The following is a 25,234-nucleotide window of genomic DNA, read 5'->3' as shown; positions in this document are numbered from 1 at the left end:
TAAATCCTAAGAGTTTTGATCACAAGGAAAAATTTATTTTTTAATTTTTTTAATTTTATATCTATACGAGATGATGGCTGCCCATTAAACTTATGATATCACGATGCTTGTAAATTAAATCACTGTGATGTACACTTTAAACTTACACAGTGCTATATGTCAATTACATCTTCATAAAACTAGAAGAAAAAAATTTTTTACTGAAGGATAATTGCTTTATAGAATTTTGCTGTTTTCTGTCAAACCTCAACATGAATCAGTCACAGGTGTACATATAACCCCTCCCTTTTGAACCTCCCTCCATCTTCCTCCCCACCCCACCCCTCTAGGTTGATACAGAGCCCCTGTTTGAGTTTCCTGAGCCATACAGCAAAATCCTGTTGGCTATCTATTTTACATATAGTAATGTAAGTTCCGTGTTACTCTTTCCATACATTTGACCCTCTCCTGCCCTCTCCCAATGTCCGTAAGTCCATTCTCTATGTCTGTTTCTCCACTGCTGCCCTGTAAATAAATTCTTCAGTACCATTTTTCTAGATTATATATGTGCATTAGAATATGGTATTTATCTTTCTCTCTCTGACTCACTTCACTCTGTATAATAGGTTCTTGTTTCATCTACCTCATCAGAAGTGACTCACATGCATTTCTTTTTATGGCTGAGTAATGTTCCATTGTGTGTATGTACCACAACTTCTTTTTCCATTCATCTGTCAATGGACATCTAGGTTGCTTCCATGTTCTAGGTATTACAAATGTGCTGCTATAAACAATGGGTTACATGTGCCTATTTCAGTTTTGGATATGCCTTGGAGTGGAATTGCTGGTCATATGCTGGTTTTATTCTGGTTTTATTCCTAGTTTTTTAAGGAATCTCCACACCGTCTTCCATAGTGGCTGTATCAACTTACATTCCCTCCAACAGTGCAAGATGTTCCCTTTTCTCCACACCCTCTCCAGCATTTACTGTTTGTAGACTATTTGATAGCAGCCATTCTGACCAGTGTGAGATGGTACCTCATTGTGGTTTTGATTTGCATTTCTCTAATAATGAGCGATGTTGAGCATCTTTTCATGTGTTTGTTAGTTGCCTATACGTCTTCTTTTGAGAAATGACTGTTTAGGCCTTTTTCCCACTTTTTGATTGGGTTGTTTGTTTTTCTGGCATTGAGTTGTATGAGCTGCTTGTATATTTTGGAAATTAATCCTTTGTCCGTTGTTTCATTTGTATTATTTTCTCCCATTCTGAGGGCTGTCTTTTCACCTTGTTTCCTTTGCTGTGCAAAAGCTTTTAAGTTTAATCAGGTCCCCCTTGTTTTACTTTTATTTCCATTACTCTAGGAGGTGGGTCATACAGGATCTTGCTTTATGTCATTGAGTTTTCTGCCTATGTTTTCCTCTAAAAGTTTTATAGTTTCTTGTCTTACATTTAGGTCTTTAATCCATTTTGAGTTTATCTTTGTGTATGGTGTTAGGAAGTGTTCTAATTTCACTCTTTTGCATGCAGCTGTCCAGTTTTCCCAGCACCATTTATCGAAGAGGTTGTCTTTGCCCCATTGTATATTCTTGCCTCCTTTGTCAAAAATAAGGCACCCATAGGTCCATGGGCTTCTTTCTGGGCTTTCTATCTTGTCCCATTGGTCTATATTTCAGTTTTTGTGCCAGTACTATGCTGTCTTGATGACTGTAGCTTTGTAGTATAATCTGAAGTCAGGAAGGTTGATTCCTCCACCTCCATTCTTCTTTCTCAAGACTGCTTTGGCTATTCAGGGTCTGTAGTATTTCCATTTGAATTGTGAAATTTTTTTGTTCTAGTTCTGTGGAAAATGCTACTGGTAATTTGATAGGGATCACACTGAATCTGTAGATTGCATTTAGCAGTACAGCCACTTTCATAATATTGATTCTTCCTACCCAGGAACATGGAATCTCTCTCCATCTGTTTATGTCATCTTTGATTTCCTTCATTAGTGTCTTATAATTATCTGTGTACAGTTCTTTTGTCTCCTTAGGTAAGTTTATTCCTAGATATTTAATTATTTTTGTTGCAATGGTGAATGGGATTGATTCCTTAATTTCTCTGATTTTTCACTGCTAGTATACAGAAATGCAAGTGATTTCTGCATATTGATTTTGCATCCTGGAACTGAGAAATTCACTGATTAGCTCTAGTAATTTTCTGATACTATCTTTAGGGTTATCTATGTATAGTATCATATCATCTGCAAACAGTGAGAGGTTTACTTCTTCTTTTATGATCTAGATTTCTTTTATTTCGTTTTCTTCTCTGATTGCTATAGCTAGGACTTCCAAAACTATGTTGACTAATAGTTGAGACAGTGGACTCCCTTATCTTGTTCCTGATCTCAGGGGGAATGCTTTCAGTTTTTCACCACGGAGAATAATGTTTGCTGTAGGCTTATCATGTATGGCTTTTACTATGTTGAGGTAGGTTCCTTCTATGCCCACTTTTTGAAGAGTTTTAATCATAAATGGGTGCTGAGTTTTGTCAAAGGCCTTTTCTGCATCTATTGAGATTATCATATGGTTTTTATCTTTCAAATTGTTTATATGGTATATCACATTGATTTTCGTATATTGAAGAATCCTTGCATCCCTGGAAAAACCCAACTTGATCATAGTGTATGAGCTTTTTGATGTGTTGCTGAATTCTGTTTGCTAAAATTTTGTTGAGGATTTTCGCATCTATGTTCATCAGTGATACTGGCCTGTAGTTTTCTTTTTGTGTGTTGTCTTTGTCTGGTTTTGGTATCAGGTGATGGTGGCCTCATAGAATGAGTTTGGAAATATTCTTTCTCTTCAATTTTTTGAAAGAATTTTAGGATAGGCTTTAGTTCTTCTCTAAATGTTTGACAGAATTCTCCTGTGAAGCCATTTGGTCCTGGGCTTTTGTTTTTTGGGAGATTTTTGATCACAGCTTCAATTTCAGTGCTTGTAATTGGGTTGTTCATAATTTCTTTCTGATTCAGTCTTGGGATTTCTCTGGAAGGAATGATGCTAAAGCTGAAACTCCAGTACTTTGGGCACCTCATGTGAAGAGTTGACTCATTGGAAAAGACTCTGATGCTGGGAGGGATTGGGGGCAGGAGAAGAAGGGGACGACAGAGGATGAGATGGCTGGATGGCATCACTGACTCGATGGACGTGATTCTGAGTGAACTCTGGGAGTTGCTGATGGACAGGGAGGCCTGGCATGCTGCAATTCATGGGGTCGCAAAGAGTCGGACACGACTGAGCGACTGAACTGAACTGAACTTGTAAAATTGAACTTTTTTAAGAATCCGTCCATTTCTTCCAGGTTATCCATGTTATTGCCATATAGTTGTTCATAATAGCCTGTTATAATCCTTTGTATTTCTGTACTGTTTGTTGTAATGTTTCCTTTTTCATTTCTAATTTTGTTGATTTGATTCTTCTCTTTTTCTTGATGAGTCTGGCTAAAGGTTTCTCAATTTTGTTTATCTTCTCAAAGAATCAGCTTTTAGTTTTATTAATGTTTACTACTGTTTATTTCATTTTTCATTTATTTCTGCTTGGATCTTTATGATTTCTTTGCTTCTACTAATTTTTTTTTCCAGTTGTTTTAGCTGTAAAGTAGGTTGTCTATTCAATGTTCTTCTTGTTTATTAAGGTAGGATTGTATTGCTGTAACCTTCCCTCTTAGAACGGCTTTTGCTGCATCCCGCAGGTTTTGAGTTTTGTCATTTGTTTCTAGAAATTTTTTTATTTCCCTTTTGATTTCTCCAGTAATCTGTTGGTTATTTAGAAATATGTTGTTTAATCTCCATGTATTTGTGTTTCTTACAGTTTTTTTCTTGTAACAGATTTCTAGTGTCATAGCATTGTGGTGCTCCTCTGTTGGTTGCATAGATATTAAAAATTGTTATGTCTTCCTCTTGGATTGATTCCTTGATCATTATGTAGTGTCCTTCCTTATCTCTTGTAGTCTTCTTTAAGGTCTATTTTGTCTGACATGAGGATTGCTATTCCAGCTTTGCTTTCCGTTTGCATGGAATATACTTTTCCATCCTCTCACTTTCAGTCTATATGTGTCTTGAGATCTGAAGTGGGTTTCTTGTAGACAGCATATATATGGGTCTTGTTTTTGTATCCATTCAGCCATGTGTGTCTTTTGGTTGGAGCATTTAGTTCATTTACGTTTAAAGTAATTATTGATATATATGTTCCTATTGCCATTTTTAATATAAATTTAATTGGAGGTTAATTACTTTATAATATTGTATTGGTTTTGACATATATCAACATGAATCTGCCACAGGCATACACGTGTTCCCTATCCTGAACCCCCCTCCCTCCTCCCTCTCCGTACCATCCCTCTGTTGGGGTTGATTTTGTAGATCATTTTTCTTCTCTTGTATTTCTTGACTATATAAGTCCCTTTAACATTTGTTGTAAAGCTGGTTTAGTGGTACTGAATTCCCTTAACTTCTTCTTGTCTGAAAAGCATTTTATTTCTCCATCAATTCTGAATGAGATCCTTGTTTGGTATAGTAATCTTGGTTGTAGATTTTTCCCTTTCAGTACTTAAAATATATCTTGCCATTCCCTTCTGGCCTGCAGAGTTTCTGCTGAAAGATCAGCTGTTAAGCATATAGGGTTTCCCTTGTATGTTACTTGTTGCTTCTCCCTTGCTGCTTTCAATATTCTTTCTTTGTGTTTAGTCTTTGTTAGTTTGATCAGTATGTGTCTTGGCATGTTTCTCCTTGGGTTTATCCTGTATGGGACTCTTCGTGCCTCTTAGATTTGATTGACTATTTCCTTTTCCATGTTGGGAAAATTTTCAACTACAATCTCTTCAAAAATTTTCTCATACCCTTTATTTTTGTCTTCTTCTGGGACTCCTATAATTCGAATGTCGGTGCATATGATATTGTCCCAGAGGTCTCTAAGACTATCCTCAATTCTTTTCATTCTTTTTACTTTATTCTGCTCTTCAGAAGTTATTTCCACCTTTTATCTTCCAGCTCACTGATTCGTTCTTCTGCTTCAGATATTCTGCTACTAATTCCTTCTAGAGTATTTTTAATTTCAGTAATTGTGTTGTTTGTCCTGCATGTTTATTCTTTAATTCTTCTAGGTCTTTGTTAATTGATTCTTGCATTTTCTCCATCTTGTTTTCAAGGTTTTTGATCATCTTTACTATCATCATTCTGAATTCTTTTTCAGGCAGTTTGCCTATTTCCTCTTCATTTATTTGGACTTGTTTCTAGTTTGTCCTTCATTTGTGTGGTATTTCTCTGCCTTTTCATTTTTTCTTTTTTAATTTATGGTACTTGAGGTCTTCTTTGCCCAGGCTTCAAGGTGGAATTCTTCCTTCCTTTTGGTTTCTCCCCACCTAAGGTTGGTCCCAGTGGTTTGTGTAACCTTCATATAGGGTGAGATTTCTGCTGCATGTTTGTTGGTTTGTTTTTCCTCGGATGGACAAGGCTGGATGAGGTGGTACTCCTGTCTACTGATGATGTGGTTTATATTTTTTGTTTTGTTTGTTGTTTAGATGAGGCATCCTGCACAGGGTGCTATTGGTGGTTGGGTGATGCAGAGTCTTGTATTCTAGAGGTTTCCTTTGTGTGAGTTCTCACTATTTGATGCCACCTAGGGTTGGTTCTGCACTCAATATGCCAGCAAATTTGGAAAACTCAGAAGTGGCCACAGGACTGGAAAAGGTCAGTTTTCATTCCAATCCCAAAGAAAGGCAATGCCAAAGAATGCTCAAACTATCGCACATTTGCACTCATCTCACATGCTAGTAAAGTAATGCTCAAAATTCTCCAAGCCAGGCTTCAGCAGTATGTGAACCATGAACTTACAGATGTTCAAGCTGGTTTTAGAAAAGGCAGAAGAACCAGAGATCAAATTGCCAACATCTGCTGGATCATCGAAAAAGCAAGAGAGTTCCAGAAAAACATCTATTTCTGCTTTATTGACTATGCCAAAGCCTTTGTGTGGATCACAATCAACTGTGAAAAATTCTGAAAGAGATGGGAATACCAGACCACCTGACCTGCCTCTTGAGAAACCTATATGCAGGTCAGGAAGCAACAGTTAGAACTGGACATGGAACAACAGACTGGTTCCAAATAGGAAAAGGAGTACGTCAAGGCTGTATGCTGTCACCCTGTTTATTTAACTTATATGCAGAGTACATCATGAGAAACGCTGGGCTGGAAGAAACACAAGCTGGAATCAAGATTGCCGGGAGAAATATCAATAACCTCAGATATGCAGATGACACCACCCTTATGGCAGAAAGTGAAGAAGAACTAAAAAGCCTCTTGATGAAAGTGAAAGAGGAGAGTGAAAAAGTTGGCTTAAAGTTCAACATTCAGAAAACGAAGATCATGGCATCTGGTCCCATCACTTCATGGCAAATAGATGGGGAAACAGTGGAAACAGTGTCAGACTTTATTTTGGGGGGCTCCAAAATCACTGCAGATGGTGACTGCAGCCATGAAATTAAAAGACGCTTACTCCTTGGAAGGAAAGTTATGACCAACCTCGACAGCATATTGAAAAGCAGAGACGTTCCTTTGCCAACAAAGGTCCATCTAGTCAAGGCTATGGTTTTTCCTGTGGTCATGTATGGATGTGAGAGCTGGACTGTGAAGAAAGCTGAGCACCGAAGAATTGATGCTTTGAACTGTGGTGTTGGAGAAGACTCTTGAGGGTCCGTTAGACTGCAAGGAGATCCAACCAGTCCATTCTAAAGGAGATCAGCCCTGAGTGTTCTTTGGAAGGAATGATGTTAAAGCTGAAACTCCAGTACTTTGGCCACCTCATGAGAAGAGTTGACTCATTGGAAAAGACTCTGATGCTGGGTGGGATTGGGGACAAGAGGAGAAGGGGATGACAGAGGATGAGATGGCTGGATGGCATCACTTGATGGATGTGAGTTTGAGTGAACTCCGGGAGTTGGTGATGGACAGGGAGGCCTGGTGTGCTGCGATTCATGGGGTCGCAGAGTCGGACACAACTGAGCGGCTGAACTGAACTGAACTGAGGGTTAGTTCTCTGGTAGCCTAGGGTCTTGGAGCCAGTGCTCCCACTCCAAAGGCTCATGGCTTCATCTCTTAAAGTGCTAAGGAGCGTGGCTTGATCTAGCGCATACTGTTCTGCATCCTTTTCTGAGCTTTAAGTGCATAACTCTGCATTGTTCTGTGTTCCAAAGCTAAGACCTCATCAGAGCAGTGAATGAGCCAGTGGTTTCCTGGATGCTCACTCAATTTTGAACTGAGTTGGAAGATGTCAAGTTTCTGAAGAGATTATAGATCTATCTCATGCAGGGCTGGGTTTGTCATTAATGAATCCCCACAAACAAAATCCCAGTCTGTCAACTAGTAGAAGTTTGTCTGTTCCTTTTCTCAACTGCCAAGCACTGGGGGCAGCCAGGTCACTGCAGGGAATCTTGAAAGAAAAGAACTTCAGGACAAATGGTCCCAGCAGCTACTAGGGTCTTGCCCCAATATTCCTTGATTAGTATCAGCTAGACACAAGCAGCAGGCTCCTGGCTGGCTAAGCCAAATTGATACTGAGTCCAAGCTTGATCTGCTCACTGTACAACAGGCCAATGAATCTGAGAGATAAGGGGCTGAGGCAGAAAGAGACCTTTTTAGGGGGCCAGCTGATCAAGAAGATGGCAGGCTAGCACCTTAAAAGAACCATCTTCCAATTTTTAAAAATAAAAAACACAAAATGACCCTTAAAAAAAAAAGTATTTAGAGCAATAAGGTTGAACTTATGAAATGCTGCTTATTAAAAAGTTAGGATACAAATAGTATACATAGAGTCACACCAGCTATGTGAAAAACAATTATACAAACATACACACACTTAGGGCTTCCCAGGTGGCTCAGTGATACAGAATCTGCCTGCATACAGGAGATTCAGGTTTAATCCCTGGGTTGGCAAGATCCCCTAAAGAAGGAAATGACAACCCACTCCAGTATTCTTGCCTGGGAAATCCTATGGACAGAGGAACCTGGTGGGCTACAGTTCATGGAGTCACAAAAAGTTGGGTATGACTGAGCAACTGAGCATGCACGCACACTTATTAACAGTAATTACTTCTGCTTAGTAAGATTATGGTTGCTTTTATTCTCTTCTTTAGACTTATTTCTCTAGTTTTCTCATCAAACACTTATTAATGTTATAATCAGAAAAAATAATCAAATGAACTGAAAATCAAAAAAAATCAGAGCTCTGAAGAGCTCTCACCAATTTTCAAACATAGGAATGCTAACCCTGAACCCTAAGGGCCTGGCTGAAACCTTGCTACCACCTGCCATTACATCTTAAAACTCATCTCCAGCTCTATGGGGAGGCTTAAATGAGATAACCTAAATAAAGTATCTCTACCCATCTTAGTGTTTCAGGCACATTATAGTATTCTATAAATATTATTTTCTTCCTTAATTTGACACAAACCATCTGCTGCCTTGATTGCCTCTGTGGTTTTTGGAACACTCTCTGTGTGCATACATGCATGAACCTGTCTAGTCTCTGGCCCTGGCCCCTCTTTTCTATCTGCTGCTAATCAATCTTTTATTCTGACAACTGGCAGTATGCCTTCCTTCTTCCCACTTCCCTCGTCCCTCGGGTTATTTCCATTATTAACATATGAGTCAAATGAAGAACTAAGGAATAAGCAGATACAAAGCCTTGTATGACATAGTTCAGATTTAACACTAAACTACATAAATAACTAGAAAAATCAACAAAGGATTTCAATCCTTGTTCTGCTGCTTATTAACTGTGTGACTCCCAAGCAAATTATTTAAACTCTCTGAGTCTTTGTTAACCCATTCATAACAATCAAGACAATTCCTATTCTATAAAATTGCTGTAAGCATTCAAATGAAAGTGAATGTAAAACACATAACACTCTAAATATTTAAAGTTCCTATTCACCTTCTATTTCCTATCTAAAAATGCCCTTGAACCACTGGTGAGTATTTTCAGATTAATTATATAATTAAACAGATTAATTATAGTAGTAATTATATATTAAACATTTAAAACATCAAACCATAACTAAACCAGAAGAGACTGAGGTAAATATTCAGCATCTCTGTAAAGAAGTGAGGACTTTCAAAGCTGAAAAATCATGGAAGAGAAAGAATATCAATACAATTGTCTAAGAAAAAACATTACTTAAATGTATCTTGTTGATTTTTATTTATGGCAATGTAGTACACTCAGTTCAGTTTAGTCGCTCAGTCGTGTCCGACTCTACACGACCCCATGAATCGCAGCACACCAGGCCTCCCTGTCCATCACCAACTCCCGGAGCTCAATCAGACTCACATCCATCGAGTCAGTGATGCCATCCAGCCATCTCATCCTGGGTCGTTCCCTTCTTCTCCTGTCCCCAATCCCTCCCAGCATCAGAGTCTTTTCCAATGAGTCAACTCTTCCCATGAGGTGACCAAAGTACTGGAGTTTCAGCTTCAGCATAATTCCTTCCAAAGAAATTCCAGGGCTGATCTCCTTCAGAATGGACTGGTTGGATCTCCTTGCAGTCCAAGGGACTCTCAAGAGTCTTCTCCAATACCACAGTTCAAAAGCATCAATTCTTCCCAGACCACCTGACCTGCCTTTTGAGAAATCTGTATGCAGGTCAGGAAGCAGCAGTTAGAACTGGACATGGAACAACAGACTGGTTCCAAATAGGAAAAGGAGTACGTCAAGGCTGTATATTGTCACCCTGCTTATTTAAGTTCTATGCAGAGTACATCATGAGGAATGCTGGACTGGAAGAAACACAAGCTGGAATCAAGATTGCCGGGAGAAATATCAATAACCTCAGATATGCAGATGACACCACCCTTATGGCAGAAAGTGAAGAGGAACTAAAAAGCCTATTGATGAAAGTGAAAGTGGAGAGTGAAAAAGTTGGCCTAAAGCTCAACATTCAGAAAACGAAGATCATGGCATCTGGTCCCATCACTTCATGGGAAATAGATGGGGAAACAGTGAAAACAGTGTCAGACTTTTTTTGAGCTCCAAAATCACTTCAGATGGTGACTGCAGCCATGAAATTAAAAGACGCTTACTTCTTGGAAGAAAAGTTATGACCAACCTAGATAGTATATTCAAAAGCGGAGACATTACTTTGCTGACTAAGGTCCGTCTAGTCAAGGCTATGGTTTTTCCTGGGGTCATGTACGGATGTGAGAGTTAGTCTATGAAGAAGCACTAGATATTCACAAAAAACAAAATTAAATAAAACTCCCAACACCTCTAGACATTGTAGATAGAATACCACAAAATCTTTTTAAAGATATAGCTAATCTCTCAAGAAAATAAGAGATATCCCCATGGATCAAACATAAACAAGGAGCTAGAAACCAGCATGCTAACCTGATACTGAAACTGTGGTCTCCTTGAGGGTACTTGCTGGTTACTGAACAGCGGAAGCATGGTTTTTAATGGCTGTTTGGTTAAAAGAGAAAGATCTTGGAGGTAACTGAGATCCCCGTACGGTTCTGAAGGGTTACTACATTTTATGAAAAGGCTGACTTAAACGATCCACCTGAGGGAAATCTGTCTCAGCATAGAGCGTAAGTGCAGAAAAAAGTTTTCCCTAAACATATATCATCTCAGGTCTGATTTCTACATATCTGAGATTTAAACACAGAAAATCCTAAGCCAAAAAAACTGAAGCAGTCATGTGCTGGTGGCAGATGAGGATACCTGGCTAAAACAACTCAGCAGAAAAAAAAGCAGATACTATTTAAAGGGGGCTTCCCAGGTGGCACTGTGATAAAGAACCTGCTTCCGAAAGCAGGAGAACAAGAGACAGGGTTCGATCCCTGGGTTGGGAAGATCCCCTGGAGGAGGAAATGGCAATCCACTCCAGTATTCTTGCCTGGAGAATCCCGTGGACAGAGCAGCCTGGAGGGCTACAGTCCACAGGGTTGCAAAGAGTCAGACATGACTGAGCATATGCACGCACACACATACACACAATCTGAAGAGCCACGTCTTCTGTCCAAGGCTTGCAGAATTCCTACCAATAAAGCCTCCAGAATCATGAAATAAGCAAACTGTGAGGTTTGGCAGAAATAAGAAACAGCAGAATTAGGCTCTAAGAAGGTCTGATAATGACTTACTGAATAAAAATATGAATTAACTATTAAGCAGCATGAAAGACAGAATGAGGACTTACATATGACTTATTAGAGTTTCAGAAGATGGAAGTAAAGACAATGGAAGAGAGGCAATACCAGAAAAGTTAACAGCTGAGAGATTTCCGGAATTAATGGAGGGACTTCCCTGCCGGTCCAGTGGTTAAGACTTCACCTTGCAATGCAAGCGGTGCAGGTTTGATCCCTGGTCAGGGAGCTAAGATCCCACATGCCTCGCGGCCAAAAACACAAACAAAAAATAAATATAAAAGAGAATGAATGGAAAACAAATTCTGAGATGCAGAAGTCACAACAAATCCAAGTCAGGAGAGAAAAATAATCCTGTGGAGACACACAGTACAGAAACTGAAGAACAACAAAGAGAAGAGTTTTTGCAGCCAGTGAGGGAAAGGGAAAAAAATTACCTACAAATGACTGTAGGCTTCTAGCACAGACTGTGGAAAGCAAGATCCTAAAAATATTAACAAGAAATAATTGTCATCCTAGAGTGTTATAACCCCCTAAACTGTTGTTCCACAATATTTACAAATAAAGCTATTTTTGAACAAAGAAAAACTGAACTAAAAGACTTTCAGGGAAGGAATGCCTAGGATATTCTTCAAAAAGCAAAACATAAACCTGCAGGGAAGGGTTGCATCTCAAAAACAACTAACAAGGGGCTGCACTGGTGGTCCAATGGTTAAGAATCCACCTTTCAATGCAGGGGATGTGAGTTCGATCCCTGGTTGGGGAACTAAGATCCCATGTGCCTCCAGGCAACTAAGCCTGCATATGGCAACTACTGATCCTAGGCTCTCTAGTGCCTGAGCACCACAGAGAAAGATCCTTCATGCAGCAGTGAAGATTCCACATGCCACAACTAAGATATGATACAGACAAATTAATTAATAATTAAAAAACAGTGAACAAGTAACTAGTATTAATAAAATATGGATAAACTTAAACACAACTAAATCTATGAGATCAAAGTAACATCTCATCTAAAGTATGAAAGGTAAGAAATTGTGAATAACTATAACTTGTAATTTGGGAGGGAGTAACTGCAGTTAGAGTTCTAAGATCCTTTATATAGGAATTTTATCGAGAACAGAGCTATTGATTGGTATTTAGATTCTACTAATGGAGGTATGTATACTGAAAATTTAAGATAATCTTTAAAATATAGAAGTGGAAAATGTGGAGGTAATCAATAAAATAGAAATAGAGGATATAAATTTCTGATGTAATGTTAAAACTCAACACATCACACATACTTACCAAAAAAACGTCAGGAGAGAATTTTATAAAAGGATAAAGCATAACAAATTAAAAACACAGAATAGGTTGGGCTTAAATATCAAAATAATTGGACTAAATTTATCAGTTAAAAGACAAAAATTGTTAGAATAGTTTTATTTTAAATCAAGGTATATGTTATTTATAAGTAATACACCTAAAATACAAGGCCAGAAAAAAGTGAAGAGATGAAAAAATAAAAAATGAAAAAACGTCTTATCAGGCAGATGCCAAGCCAAATAAAACTAGGGTACCTGCTTTAACTGTCAAGACAAAAGAGACTTTAAGGCAAAAATCACCATTACAGAGACAGAAGGTATAAAAAAAGGATAAAATGTTACACTCATTAAAAACACAAAAATTTTAATATGTGTGTGCTAATACAGACTCTCTGTCTCTCTCTCCCTCTTCCTCTCTCTCTGTGTCGCTCAGTCGTGTCCGACTCTTTGCGACCCCATAGACTGTAGCCTACCAAGGTCCTCTGTCCATGGGATTTTCCAGGCAGTCGTACTGGAGTGGATTGCCATTTCCTTCTCCAAGGGATCTTCCCAACCCAGGGCTCGAACCTGGGTCTCCTGCATTGTAGAGACGCTTTACTGTCTAAGCCACCAGGGAAGTTCTCTCTCTCTCTCTATATATATATATATATATGCACACATATATAAAGCAAAAACTGATAGAATTAAAGAGATATGGGAAATTAAAAATCTCATTTACAAGAGTATCTAACACAATAAAATACTTAGGAATAAACTAAAGTGAAAGACTTGTATACTGACAATATAAAACACTGATAAAAGAAATTAAGAAAAATATAAATAAGTGGAAAGAGAGCCCATATTCATGGATTGGAAGACTTATTATTGTTAAAATGTCCATACTACCCAAAGCAATTTAAAAAAATCAATGTAACCTCTATTAAAATTCCAATGACTTTTTAACAGCAATAGAAAAAACAATCCTAAAATTCATATGAAAATACAAAGGACCCCAAGTAGCCAAAACAATTTTGAGAAAGAAGAACAAATGTGAGGAGGCCTCACGTTTCCTAATTTTAAAACATATTATAAAACTACAGTAATTATAACAATATGGTACCAGAATAAAACTTAGACCAATGGAACAGAAATAGAGAGCCTTGAAAATAGACCCATGAGTGTATGGTCAAATGAACTTCACCAAGGGTGCCAAGAATACACACATCACTTTCACTGCAACATTATTCACAAATCACATTATTACTTATATGATGATTTACTTATATTATTTACACTCTAAATTAAGAAAGGGTAACATGGTTGGATATAGTATCAATATATAAAACTCACTTTTCTACGCAGCAGCAGAAAATAAAAAGTAAAAAAGGTAATTTTTAAAAAGCTGTTACTAAACAACAAATACAATTAATAATAATAACATCTGTAAGAAGGAAAAGAGCAAGGTAAAATTATTAGGCTACTGAGTCATCAACTTACTAGAAAGAAAGCTGCAAATAGAGAAACTGTGATACTGGTGCAAGAAGAGTCAAACAGACCACTGGAACAGATGAAAAAAACGCTAAAAACAAGCCAGCACATACATGGATATTTGGTATAAAAAAAGAGATGGAACTGCTGATTAGTGGGGAAACAATGAAGTATGTAATAAACAGTGAGATTACCTATCCAAAAGCAAAGAAGTAAAATTAGATCCATACTTTAATCACACACAAAAATGAATTAAAAGTAGTTTAGCAACAAAAAGCAAATTTCAAATTTTCAAAGAAAACATATTGTTTTACTCAAAGTGGGGAAAACACAAGAAACATACAGTATTATAAAGGAAAGATGATAAATTCAACCACATTAAAATGTGAAATTTTGTTTAAAAGGTCATCAAAAAGAATGAAAAAGATTCCCCACTGCCTGGGTAAAAATATTTGCAAAGCTTATAACCAGCAGTGCATTTGTATCCAGAATATATGAAGAATCCCTACAGTCAATGAGGAAAAGACTAAAAGCTCAACATAAAGGCAAAAGATAGGTACAGGTACTTCTTAGAAAAGAAAATGTTTCATCTCAGTTATAACCAAGAAAATGACACAAGCTCCATCATTTTTATATCTATCTACTCTCAGTACTTTAATAGTTTATAAAGATATGGTACATTAAGATAAGAATCATCACAGAGCTTGTTCTTATTTTCCCTAGTTTATTTATGATCTTGTCTAGGCCTTATGAAAAGTAATCTGCAAAATCAACACTATGTTTTCCAGTGCTATTAAAAATAAACAGAACATAGAGAATCCATTTTTCCCCCATAGAGAATTTTGCCCTAAGATGTGGAGACAGATCAAAAAATTGAGAAGTTAATATAACTACCGGATATACATTTTTTGAGTCATTAACATTATACTAATTATACTACTTTTGGTGATGCCAGATGACATAATCATTACAAGGTCTTTTTAAGGTGACAGCTGCAAAACTTCTAAAATTATATCACTTAGTCCTTTTGTACGATTCTTTGCGTCCTATTTCCAATATAGCTTTCAATGAAACTGTATTAAAAAAAATTGCATAAGTGGGCTGAGCTAAAGTACTATTCAATTTTGTTTCATTTACTTTTTTAACTGCTGCACTCAGAAGAAGACTTGAAGAATTGAAATCAGCTTAAAAGTTAAACAAAATAACAGTACCTCACAATGCTGGCGAGAAGCTTGAATTTCACATTCATATTTGTTCTTTACAGATTCTAAGCAGAGCTCTCTATAGATTCCTGCAACCAAACACAATTACTCTGATTATGTTAGCAATAAGGAGTTTCATTATCACTTCCCTGTAAGAATTCTGTCCTATTTTATAAAATGGATCAAGAAGAAATTGGTGGGTCTAACTTTACCTTTATAAACTAGAAATAACAAGGCTCAGTCAAAATATACGTCAAAGAAGACTACAAAACTAAGAGCTAGAGAGAAACTACACTGCAAATTTTAGTTCTTACCCATTTTTCTAAAAAATATTTCCAAATGCTTGTTAGAGAATGATTAAAACAAAAATAAAACTCTTCACCTATGAAAAACAATGCCTCAGGATTCATAAGGGAAACAGTAAAAAAACTCTGGTTTCTCAATCATATATACTCAAACTAACAACTGGATACCATAACCATCGAAACAAAATAGAGTCCGAAGCTTCCAAGACTCAATGTATAAACTAATATAAGAAAATTTATAAATTAACACGATGTTTGAGTGCTCCTGACAGAGCTTTACCTAGAGGACAGATGTTCGAGTTTAACTTAGAGGTACCGAGACCACTGCATAAAATAGGCACCCTTAAAAAAACACAGAAAGTAGGCCATGCAAATACGCCATCACAAATATGGCAAAGAGGTCTAGATGTACATACTTAACTCTATGCCATAGCTGCCTCTAGAACTGTAATACTTTTTCTTGTACAGTATAGACAAGGAACAGATATCTGGAACTATGCCGTCAGCAACACAATCACACACACTACTCTTTGTACAATCAAAAAGTACAGGAGGCCACCTCGTAGCGAAGTGAATAACTGACTCAAGTAATATTTTCAAAACTTAAGGAAGTCTCACTTAGTTCCTTTCAAATGTCAAAGAAAAGTAAGGACATGTTTACTTTCAAGGATGTGCTAAGTCAATAGGCAAAATAGCAGATTAAGCATAACATTATCTATATACTTAATATTAAGCACTCAAGACTAAAATTCGGTTTAAGGAGGATTCAGTATAAGAAGAACCTATTATCAACAATGCCGTAGGTATTATTAATATGTAACAGGTGTATGAGGATCAATTATTGTTCCCCAAAAAGAAAACAATCAGCATCTTCAGTAAATTTCAGTTTTTAGTTTGACGATGAAAAATCATTAAATGATCTTCAAATAGATATATCCTTTGTTAGGCATGGTAGGACACAATTCTGAGGCCAGATCCCAGTTACAAACAGAAGACTGAAATTTAACCATACAAATAAAATACACCTCCATTTATTCATAATCACAAATGCATCATCAAACTTTTCAAAATAAAAACTTACAGCTGAACTACAGGCTTGAAGGTTAATTCCCTGTTCTATAACATCCTGATCAAATTTTTTTTAATGTTTTTATAAATAAGAACTCTTTATCACTCTTAAAGATGAAAAATACTAAGAGGACTTAAACTGAACATTAATAGAAAAATAAACTACAGTGTTAACAGTATCTCTTAATGAAAATATCCTGGTTTCTAACTGTTTCACATGTGGAAATATCTTTTCAACAATACTGTGAGCAATTTGAGGGCTTTTTTTTTTATCGCTCCACAGCAGCAGAGAAAAGCAGGAGGCATTTAATAAATTAAAATAACTGTGGGCTGACTGATAGTAAAATATTCTGTTCAACGTAGATATATTTGTACTTCTATTAACAACAACCACCTTTTAAATCTATTGAAGAATTCATATTCTACTATATGGAAAAGATGTTTCACTTTCCTACCTGCTACCTTTGTACGAATTTGCATATTTTCTTGTAAAGTTGCCAGTGGTTCCAAATATTCTGGTGCTTTTCCAGCTATGACTTCTTGTAGTTTTGCATCCACCTGACTTAATCGTTCTTTATACAGTCTTAACAAAGCAAAAATTAAGATATTAATTTTAAAAGCCCAGCAAAGGCTAACAATTTATCATTTCTATACATTATCTCTTAATATCATTCATATTCTAATAGCCTACCAAATATATTTTTTCCTTGATCTCAGGTGACAAGAACACAGTTACATCATTTGACTTTTATGCAAATAATCACAAAGAAATGTTTTTCTATTTTTTAGATATATCACTTTTTAATGGTTAATTTACAAATCAAAAAAATACAACCAAAATAACTACCTCTGGACACTGTAGATGTTTTTAACTGCAGAATAAATCAATTCTAAGAGAAAAGGTCAAATAAACACTGAGTTTAAAAGGAACAAATTATTTTGAGTAATTTAGATACAGGCATTATTAGCTGTCAAAAATAAATAATTCCCTGCCTCCCCTCCAAATCTCCTGAAAAGGAGTCAGTTCAAAAATATTCAGCCTACTTAATTTTGAAGAGAACAAAGAAGAAGCAGAGTGATGAAGGTAAAACCAAAGCCTAGGGAACTTAAGACCTGGCATACCCAGCTCATCTAGACTGCAAATGAAGAAGCTATAACAACATGAGTTGCTTGGCAGATGGGGAAGTGAAAAGTGGGGCAAAGAATCCCCGTTGCTCTTTTTATGAGTCTACATGCAAACAGGCCTAATGTAACAGCTTGCACATCAATACCTTCAGCTTGATTATCAAAGATGGTATGTGAGGCAACCCAATGTTTATTTTTACCAATAGTCCTGCAGGATAGAACTTTTTTAACAAGAAAATGTTGAAACTGTCATTCTTTATGAGAAGCACTTCTAACCCTGGTTTTGTGGCATTTCAAAGATATCCTAAAATCTCAAAGCAGATTAACAATTTAAGATCATTATGTAAAAAAAATTTTTGCCATTTATTACTGCATCATAGGTGACTATGTCATAATACATCACAAGGATGGCATATAGTAACTCCCAGAAGAAACCACTGATTATGCTTATAGTTGTTTGTATAAATAGCAGTTGACTATTGAAAACATGATGATACTTGGCATTCATGCAACATTCCACTCTCTCCTCTTGAAAATACCAACTAATACAACTAAGACAACTAATATTGTCTATTATTGATCATTATATTTAGCATAGTGATTTATATAATGATTTTAAAGGAATAAAGCAAGTTTGAATGTTCATACTAGTTAATAACTAGTTAATATTCTTTTTTTAAAACCAGAAAGGAAAAATTATCTGAATCAACTTCCAGAATAATACACTATCATGTCTGGGTTAAACTTTTCTAAAACTCAACATACAATGTATGAAATCCGAAAAGTATAACACGATACTAATAGTTTTTGAAATTATAAATACAACTTCAGACAAAATGCTAAAAAACTAATACAAAAGATGACTGCACCTGAAAAACATCACACTCATATAAAATATGGATAATGAAGTATCCTGAATAGGTGAACATCCTGAATGAAGAGGATATGCGAATTAACATTGTTCAATTAACTCACTTTTAAAAGAACAGATTCCCCAAAATCAGTATACTTTCTACAACCTTGGAATCAAGTATAAACTCATCAAAGGCAAGGATCATGAGTCCTGCAGCAGCAACCACAATACTATTCACAGAATAGAAGCTAATTAATGTTTGTTGGATGCTGAACATTGAAATGAATGGACACTTGGGTGGGACAAGTCCCTCTTTCTTTTTAAGAAGGTGGAAGAACTCACCTTCCACCACTTTACAAACTGCAAATTGTGGATTTTTTGCCTTAGGAAAAGAGTGCTATATGTGCCCTATAGTGCTAGAACAGGCAAAGCAGGGTATTTATTATTATTATTATTAATGTATTTCCCACCTCTTCCAAAGAGGATTTGAGACAGCTTAAAGAGAGACACAGTATGAGAAGACAAAAATAAAAAACAAAGCAACAGGGCAAGACAGAAAAATAATTATAAACCTTATGCCAAGATTTTTCTTTTCAAAAACATATTTATACCAATTCCTTGAGAAAGAATCCTATTAAATAGTGTTAATGAGTCTACTTTTAATACTTTCAGAAATGAATAATGCTGATAGGGGAACTGGCTGGTGATCATGGTGAGCCATGAGAAAGCAAAAACCAAGGCAACTGCTTGCCCCAAGGGGAACAAGATTAGACCAAATGACTCACTAGATGCAAACTTCTCCTATGTAATATAGTATACTAGAGCTTTACAACAATTTTCATTTCTTGGATAACCAAAAGGGCTCTATAAAAGCTCAACATGTATATCTTAAATAACTGTTTAAGAATCACTCGTTCATGGATTTCTTATGCTAAAATACAAATTTGCTTCCTCTTTTCCAGAATGATCCCAAATGAACTGAATGAACTCTCTGTGTTGCCCAAATAATGGATTCCTGGGAATCCAAACTAATTTTAACTTCAAATTAACAAAGTAAATCTTTAGCATTGAAAGCATCATGCTTTTTAAAGGCAAAATTTTACACTATGGATTATTTTGGATTGCTTATATCAATTTGTCACACTAGCATAGAACATTATCTATATATTTATCACTAATACCAATGAAAGTTAACACCAGAAATGGCATAAACAGCAGGATTCATCTGGTAACGAAATCTGTCTTATTTCAGGCTGGCAATTCCAGATATTAAATGGGCTTTCATCTCTTCTTTGGGCCTCTCTAGGGAAGAAGTAGGAGAAAGAGAATAAGCAGCAAAATCACAAAGAATCCATAAACTGAAGAGGCAGCTTCTGAATAAGTTAAGCTATCTATGGGCTCAAAGGTTTCTCCCTTTCATTTACGTTTCCTAAAGTGTATCATGCCCCATGACCTTAAACTGAACGTTCACCTTTCAGATGTCTTTAAAATCTGCATCTATTCTATTCTCTCCAATCACTGGAGCCCCTTCGTGCATTACCAACTTTACATAACAGTTCTGGCATTATAAAGAGGGGGAAAAAACAGTATCTATAAATACACGCTACATGCCAGACAAATGGCTGAGAATTTTATATACTGCTCATTCAATCTTTACAGTAGATAGTAAAGAATCTATTATTATATTTTTAAAATCTGTCAAGAAAGCCTGGATTCAGGGCCTGTGATTCCACTACGATTCCTCCAAAGTAATGTGCCTTAGTGGAAGGAACATGATAGCACCTAAGAGGCAAAGCCTAGCTTAATTTATCACCTTCTGATAAACTATGAACAAATCACTTAACCTCTGTGAGCATCAATCTTCTCAAGCGCAAATGAGAGACAAAACTATCTTCCAACCTTACAGAGAAGCAAACTAAACAACGCATGTGAAAACATGCAATGTATACATTATCCAATGTTAAGATATAAATAAAAATCACCATGCCATCTCTGGGAAATAACTCTTATTCTCAAACTTTTTAAAAAATGTTATCTTTATCCAGTTATTTAACAAAAGAATGAATGAAGCGTATTAGAACCAAGGGTGCAGCAATCCAAGGAAAACACTTTCATAACCAATACCCACATAAAAATCTCATTAAATCCCCCCCAAAACCAGCCTCAAAACCCTTGATTAGTTAATGAGGCCTTCAACAGGAAAACAAGAGTTGAAGCCTTTTTCAGGTCAGTCAGTCCCATAAAACACAAAAAGGAAAATAGTTTAGAATGAATATAATTTCTCTCATGCTAGTATACATGTGACAAGGTTGAGATTCAGTAACAGTGACCTTCAGAAATTACTACTTACTGATCTTTGAGATCGGTAAACTGTTTTTCAAGATTGGACATTTCATCTAAACATTCCATTCTTCTTCTTTCACAGTCTTCATCATCCATTTCTGTTAATAAAATGCAAATATCAAAGCTAAAACTAATGTTATGTTCCAAATACATCTGAAGGTTAATTCAAATGGTTAAAGAAAAAAAAAACAGAAAAACTACATTAGGACTTAAACATTTATCAAAAATAATTTCCACTGTAGATTTAATGTAAAATACAGACAGGAGTTAAAACAGTCGCTAGACATTCTTAATTTTATCCGCTTTTTAAAATAATTTTATGTATTTATTTTTGGCTGTGCTGGGTCTTTGTTGCTGTGCGGGCCTTTCTCTAACTGTAATGAGTGGAGGCTACTCTCTAGTCGCGCACACGGGCTTTTCACTGTGGCAGCTTCTCTTGATTCAGAGCACAGGCTCCATGGCGCCCGGACTTCAACAGATGCAGCTCTCAGGCTACGTAGTTACAGTTCCTGGGCTCTAGAGCACAGTCTCAATAGTTATGGTGCATAGTGCTTCCTGGCATGTGGGATCTTCCCAGATCAGGGATCAAACGTGTCTCCTGCATTGGCAGGCAGATTCTTTATCACTGAGTCACCAGGGAAGCCTCTTTTTTCATTCTTAAATCATTTTATTAAAGGGCTGATGGGGCAGGGGTCCGGTGGTTAAGACGGTGCTCCCACTTGTAAGGGGCACAGGTTCGATCCCTGGTCAAGGAACTAAGTTCCCACATGCTGTAGCACGGCCAAAAAGAGAAAGGTTGACCTTAAACTATGACTATAAAGTAATTAATCCACTTTCAGCTTGTTTTCCACCAACTCACCAGAACTTAAGCACCAAAATGAGTATGTCCTTTAAAGGTTAATATTGCTCAAGAATACTTATGGAATTCCACTTATGGAATGCTCACACAGATAATTTGCAAGTCAAATAAAAAAAGAAAATTAATCTCATTATGTTTACCACAGAGTATCTTGGTTTCCTACTTCTAGGCTACCACTGTTCCCTCTCCCCAAATTTCTGTCAGTCAGTGAGAAAGCGGAAGGAGGAAGACAAGCAAACTTTTCAAGGAAAACAACTGATAGCTACCAGCTCTCTCCTATATTTCACACTGTCTGTTTTTATCAATACATCACATATAGTTGGCAACATCAGAATAACTTAAGCACAAAAAGATATTTGTATTGATCATCATCAAATAAAGGTCAAAATATGAGAAAAAATTAAATTATGTTCAGTTACTTTCTACAGCAAGAAAGTATGATTTTTTTTTTAATTTTTCTGAAACAGATTAAAATTATCTCTGGCTCTTAAGAGCTTATTCCTTGACTCTTTAAAATGTAGTCCCTCAAGATGACTCACTCCCTAATATCTCTGGATGGAATTTTTCTGTAGCCTTAAGACTGGCCCAGTACCAAGGCTGGAGAGGAATAAAACTGTGGGAGTTTAACATGCAAGATAAATGGTAGAAAAGAGATGCAAAAGCAACATGCAACTGGAAAATTTATTTAATTTCTTTGTACTTAAAAAATCTGACTTGTGCTTCAAATTATTATCATATTCTTCATAAATTAATGTGTCCATTATTTGGGGGGATAGAACAAAAGACAGTTAAAAACAAAAGCCCACAAGGATCAACATAAAAATTAGAAAGGCAGAATTTTAGTAAATAGATGTCATTTTGAGAGATCCTGACTCCCATAAAAACAAAAACAAAGAACATGTGAAAATAAAATGTTTTACAGATCCAGAAAACATACTCACATATAGTAGAGTTGTTCTCTGTAATCCTCACTTTTGAAATCTCACCTATTTTCATGACTAAGCAGATGAGTTTCAAATTATACTTCCCATCCCAGGCAGGTTCCAATGCCACATTACCACCTGTCAGTTGGGCACTCTGACTCAAATATACCATCAGGACCTCAAAAACAACATGTCTGTAATACTTTATCTTCTATCTTCATCTAAAAAAATTTTTTTTTCTATTTTTGTTCAAATGACCACCATTCTCTTTGTATTTGGGTTTTTCTTCTTACATTGACTCCTAAACTGGTAGTCAGCAATCCCACTTTCTGCTTTTTCTGAAGTCTTTAACACCTATATCTTTTCCTTTTCTAGCTCAAATCCTTCTCCCAACCAAACTGGTTTTCTCACTCTTTTAAATAAGGCTTAAGCTCTCGCCTTGCACTTTTTCTTATATTCCTTCTTCTATAGAAACACCTGAACTTTACCACTCCAATCCAAATTCCGCCCATTCGTCAAGATAATTTAGGTAATCCCACTAGCTTTGGCTGACCATCCTGTACTGAAAAGATGTCCTCTACCTCTCAATTTATACAGTATTGTTTATAAATAAGCGTTCATTTGGCAATTGATTCAAGTGGTGACCTATGACAGCTGTTTAATTGTGGTCAGATCATAACTATTTATACCATCCACTGAGTAGAACCCAATACTGCAAAGGGAAGTCACTCAGAAACACTTATTCGGGGTGGCTGATTTATTGACTGAAATTACATACTTCCATGGAGGTTTTCTTTGAAAGGGAAGCCTAAAAAAAGAGAGTGTCACGGTGATGATAGGCTGTTGTTAACCTGTCATCAATCCTTGCTTCACATAGCCAAAATCAGGCCAAAACAAAGAAATAAGTCTCATCTTCGTCGTATGGATAGAAGGAAAGGAACCCAGGTAATCATAAATTTCATCTCTTTTTAAAATAACCACTCCTAAAAGATTGCAAAAAATGATTTATGGTGTTAACCTGCTCCCCCGGCCCCCCGCCACTCTACCCCATCCCACTCCCTTCAAAACAGAAAACAAAAACAAATAAACAAACAAAAAAATCTGAAACAGCACAAAGTTAGAAAAAACTGAAGGGAAGAAAAGATTTGGAGAACTTCAAAGCTGCCAAAATCAGCCAGTTATTGATAAGCATATGAAGATCTAAAATCAGTCCTGATGTTGGGCTCTTCTTCTCAGTCTTGAAAAGTTCACAGAAATGATGCAGATGACCCAGCTCCCACGTCAGCCCCCCGAAAGAGGACGAATGTCAACTACTGACTGACACGCTGACTTGGAAGCTGACATTAATAAATTCTAAACCAGCCAAGAGCGAGTACCCCCGGCTCCTGACAACCCACACACGCTGAGAAGGGCTGCAAAGGTGCAAAAATAAGAAGTCGGCGGTGTGGGGAGAGGAGGCATTTCTAGCGTCTCCCAGATAAGATGCGGGACATTTTCCGCTCCGGATAGCCCGAGGCACTACCCGGAGGTCCCAAGGGCGGGGCGGATCGAGAACAGCACCAAGCAGCGTCCGCGAGCTGGACGAGCCCAGGCCCGCGCCCTGCCCCGCTCCGCCCCGCCAACCGGGACCCGCCAGGAGCTGGGCAGCGCCCCGCGAACAGTTTGGGTGCCACGGAGGGCCGGGAGCCAGTCTCCGCCCCTTCCCTCTCTCCCCGCCCCGCTCTCCCAGCAGGACGCAGCTGCCGGCGTGTGGAGAGCGGCCTTTCGCTAGCCTGGCGCGAGGACTCGGGGTCCCAGCCCGCTGGGTCTCATACCTGAGCTATCTCCATCCTCGGAGACCGACGAGCTCTCGGTGTCTTCGTCCTCGGAGCTGCTCCCCTCGTTTTCGGCGTAGTCCACCTCCATCTCATCGTGATGGTTCGTCTCCTTCTTATCCCCTCGGGAATGGACTGGCATTTTCCAGCCGCGCCGTCGCTTCCCACTCCCGGCGCCCAGCCCGGCCACCGCCGCTTCAATGAAGGGCGCGCCGAACGCCCCGACCCACCCCGCCGCCGAGCTCGTTCAGAACCCCCTCGGCTCCTCCCCGCCCCCGCCGGAGCCTCACAACCTAACCCGCAGGCTCAGCGGTGAGAGCTCTGCCATTGGTGGAGGCAGTCCTCCCGAGCCGGGGGATGGAGCTAATCCTGCTCCGGTCCGGTTGGTTGCCGGTAATTACGGCGCGGCCTCGCGGTGTGTGTCGGGAATTGTAGTCCTTACTGTTCAGACCTGCAGGGGCCGCCGGCTTCGAAGCTTCAACTACCCTGATCGTTTCTCCCCTCTGGACTTCAAATCCCACAAGGCACGAAAGCTGCCAGACTCGGTCGCAGTTTATAAACTAAACAGAAACAGATTGTGAGATTTTGGTCTGTATGTTTTCTTTTCCCGCCAAGTGCTAGTCTGAGCTTCCAGGCCATCCAGGATGTTACTGTCAGATGTGAAAAGGTCTTTTGCCTGAGGGCTTTTCCTCCTCTTTTAGGCTACAGGAACTGGAGAAATGTCTTTACCTAAGCACTTTTATTACCACTATTAAACTATTGTTTAATAGTTTCTGCAGACAACTTGCATTTTCTATGTTGCACAAAAATCTTTA

General features: G+C 37.6%; 1 protein-coding gene across 1 annotated transcript in view; it reads right to left on the bottom strand.

Annotated features, from left to right (window-relative positions):
• Positions 1 to 24,752, bottom strand: part of BRMS1L (breast cancer metastasis-suppressor 1-like) — a 43,388-nt gene extending 18,636 nt beyond the window's left edge. The window contains exons 1-4 of the mRNA XM_005695242.3: positions 24,420 to 24,752; positions 20,831 to 20,921; positions 16,958 to 17,085; positions 15,139 to 15,218 (exon numbers count right to left, since the gene is read on the bottom strand). Of these exons, the coding sequence (XP_005695299.1) occupies positions 15,139 to 15,218; positions 16,958 to 17,085; positions 20,831 to 20,921; positions 24,420 to 24,561 (441 nt within the window). The 5' untranslated portion in view covers positions 24,562 to 24,752. The remainder of the gene's footprint in view (positions 1 to 15,138; positions 15,219 to 16,957; positions 17,086 to 20,830; positions 20,922 to 24,419) is intronic.

Source organism: Capra hircus, chromosome 21 (genome assembly GCF_001704415.2).
Source record: "Capra hircus breed San Clemente chromosome 21, ASM170441v1, whole genome shotgun sequence".
NCBI lineage: Eukaryota > Metazoa > Chordata > Mammalia > Artiodactyla > Bovidae > Capra > Capra hircus.
This window is presented reverse-complemented; position numbering and strand designations above follow the sequence as displayed.